Source organism: Palaemon carinicauda, chromosome 8 (genome assembly GCF_036898095.1).
Source record: "Palaemon carinicauda isolate YSFRI2023 chromosome 8, ASM3689809v2, whole genome shotgun sequence".
In the NCBI taxonomy this organism is placed as follows: Eukaryota; Metazoa; Arthropoda; class Malacostraca; order Decapoda; family Palaemonidae; genus Palaemon; species Palaemon carinicauda.
In genome coordinates this window covers 99,909,083-99,911,081 of record NC_090732.1, presented here as the reverse complement: position 1 = coordinate 99,911,081, position 1,999 = coordinate 99,909,083, and the positions used below count along the sequence as shown (strand labels likewise).

Sequence of the window (1,999 nt, the reverse complement as noted above, 5' to 3'; positions counted from 1 at the left end):
TTTTATTATTGTTTTTAATTCATTTATTTATTTTTTTTAACAAACTTTGATATATATTTAATTTAGGTTTAAGTGCTGAATGGCCCTTGCTACCCAGTGCTTAGCTTTTGAGCCTAAATTTCATAAATTCATTCATTCATTTTAAAGAAAGAAAAAGAATGCAACATCCGTTAAAAATTTAATTTTATTTATTTATATACTAATACATACAATGCAAAGCAACACATATTAAAAAAGTAATTGAAGCACAAAAGTCATTCTAAAAAGAAAGCAAAAATAAAATAAACACACCATTTTAAAAACAAAAAATCCGACAAACGGTCTTCTTTGTACTCAAAACGACAAGTTATGAGCGATTCCTCTTACATAATCCATTAGTTCGCAATTTTCAAAATCATTGACTATTCTTTGAATAGATAATGCTGTATCCTTATACTTTTTTTTTTTTTTTTTTTTTTTTTTTTAACGGTGAGGTTCCGCACTTGCTATATACTGTTCCCTTATTGCTTCATTTCTTGCTTGCTAGTCCTTCAAGGTTTCTAAAAATTTCCAGATTGTAGGATGTGAAGCCCCAATTAATTCGCTGAATGAGCGATGCCACTCTTCACAGGCATTGTTTGTCTTAGAAGTACATAATTTAGCAGCATCGAAGCAATTCCAAAGAACTTGATCAAAGCGAGGCGGTCGTTTGGCCGTTCAATCCATGTATCCTCAAAGTAATCTAAGACAGACTGGGCTTCTTCGAGAAAATCAGTGTTGTCAATTAAGTTTCAAAAGAGGTAACCACATTTGCGACAGGAACAAATGCAATGGCGGCTATCATACGCATTTTTAATGCGAATTCAGCATCACTCTCGTACAACTGTTGCAGGCCATTTGATTGTATAGATCGAAATAAACCTTGTGGGAAATGAAAGAAGCAACCTTTTTTATCTGAATTAGGAAAAGCTGCTTTAAAAGCATTAATGGCTGCAGGTTCAAAATCAGTCATAATTTTGCTTGGTGATAAGGTTGGCTCTAAACCTTTTAGTTCTGACAAAAGCTTATTATAACTCTCCTCAGTTTTGTTGGCCATTAAAATAAAAACAAGAGGCAAAACGTCATCATTCACGTTACCATGTATTGAGTAGAGTTGATGAAATAAAGGAGGTGTTATTTTAAACGTCCCATCTGCATACCAGTAGCTTGCACTGGATAGTACCTGAAGATTTTTCCGAGTCGAAAATATAATAATCCTGTCTGATCCATCATCATTGTCAAACAGAAGAAATTGCTGATGTGGATGTGTTATCCTATATTTTGGGGGGATGCTTAACTCGAGTAAACTAACTGGATTTGCAGGAACTTGTGCTGCTACATTTCTTGCATTTTGTAAATTCCTTTTTAAGTACTGTGATATTGGTAGCTGACCTGCAACTGCTTGGGATACTCCTACATACGCTTGGGTTGCGATACAATGTGTCGTTTCTTGAGTTTTTATTGCTTTTTCTTTAGTTATGTTAATCACTTTGGCAGTTCCAACCCGAGCAATATCTCCTGCATGATTGTGTTCTCCGAGTCGTTTTATAATGGATTCGTTATTTGTATGCACTCTTGCATGGCACTTTTTTGTATAAGATTGATCACATTTCCAAATAGTTTTTTCGCCATTTGTTTTCTCTTTCACAAATAGATGACTATTGCCAATTAACTTTTTCTTATTCCTTGTGCTTACAACATACTCCAGAGGCATCTTGAAGGGTTTAATCCGAGTTATTCTCAAATGAAGACAAGCTGCTAAAATAAACGGAAAATTTCTCTGATTAGTTTCTGGTTTAAGAAAAGTCAATAAGCTGGCTGGTTGCGAATAGTTAGATAGTTAGATCCCATCAACAATTATTTCAATATTAAATTAGACGTTTATGTTTTATTATTTTTGGCTTTGACCAGTTTACTTACCTGACGATGAAATTACAGCGATGTGATATATTGCGATATATTTATAATGCGGTGAAAATAC

General features: G+C 33.8%; 1 protein-coding gene across 1 annotated transcript; it reads right to left on the bottom strand.

The window, feature by feature from the left end:
• Positions 1 to 763: 763 nt before the first annotated feature.
• LOC137645384 (uncharacterized) lies at positions 764 to 1,732 on the bottom strand. Its single transcript, XM_068378191.1, has one exon. The coding sequence runs from the start codon at positions 1,730 to 1,732 to the stop codon at positions 764 to 766; it is 969 nt and encodes a 322-aa protein (XP_068234292.1).
• Between the last annotated feature and the right edge of the window lie 267 nt (positions 1,733 to 1,999).

Bases quoted from the DNA above. Each gene is read 5' to 3' on its own strand.
- LOC137645384 (XM_068378191.1), bottom strand. From the start codon at position 1,732: ATGCCTCTGGAGTATGTTGTAAGCACAAGGAATAAGAAAAAGTTAATT.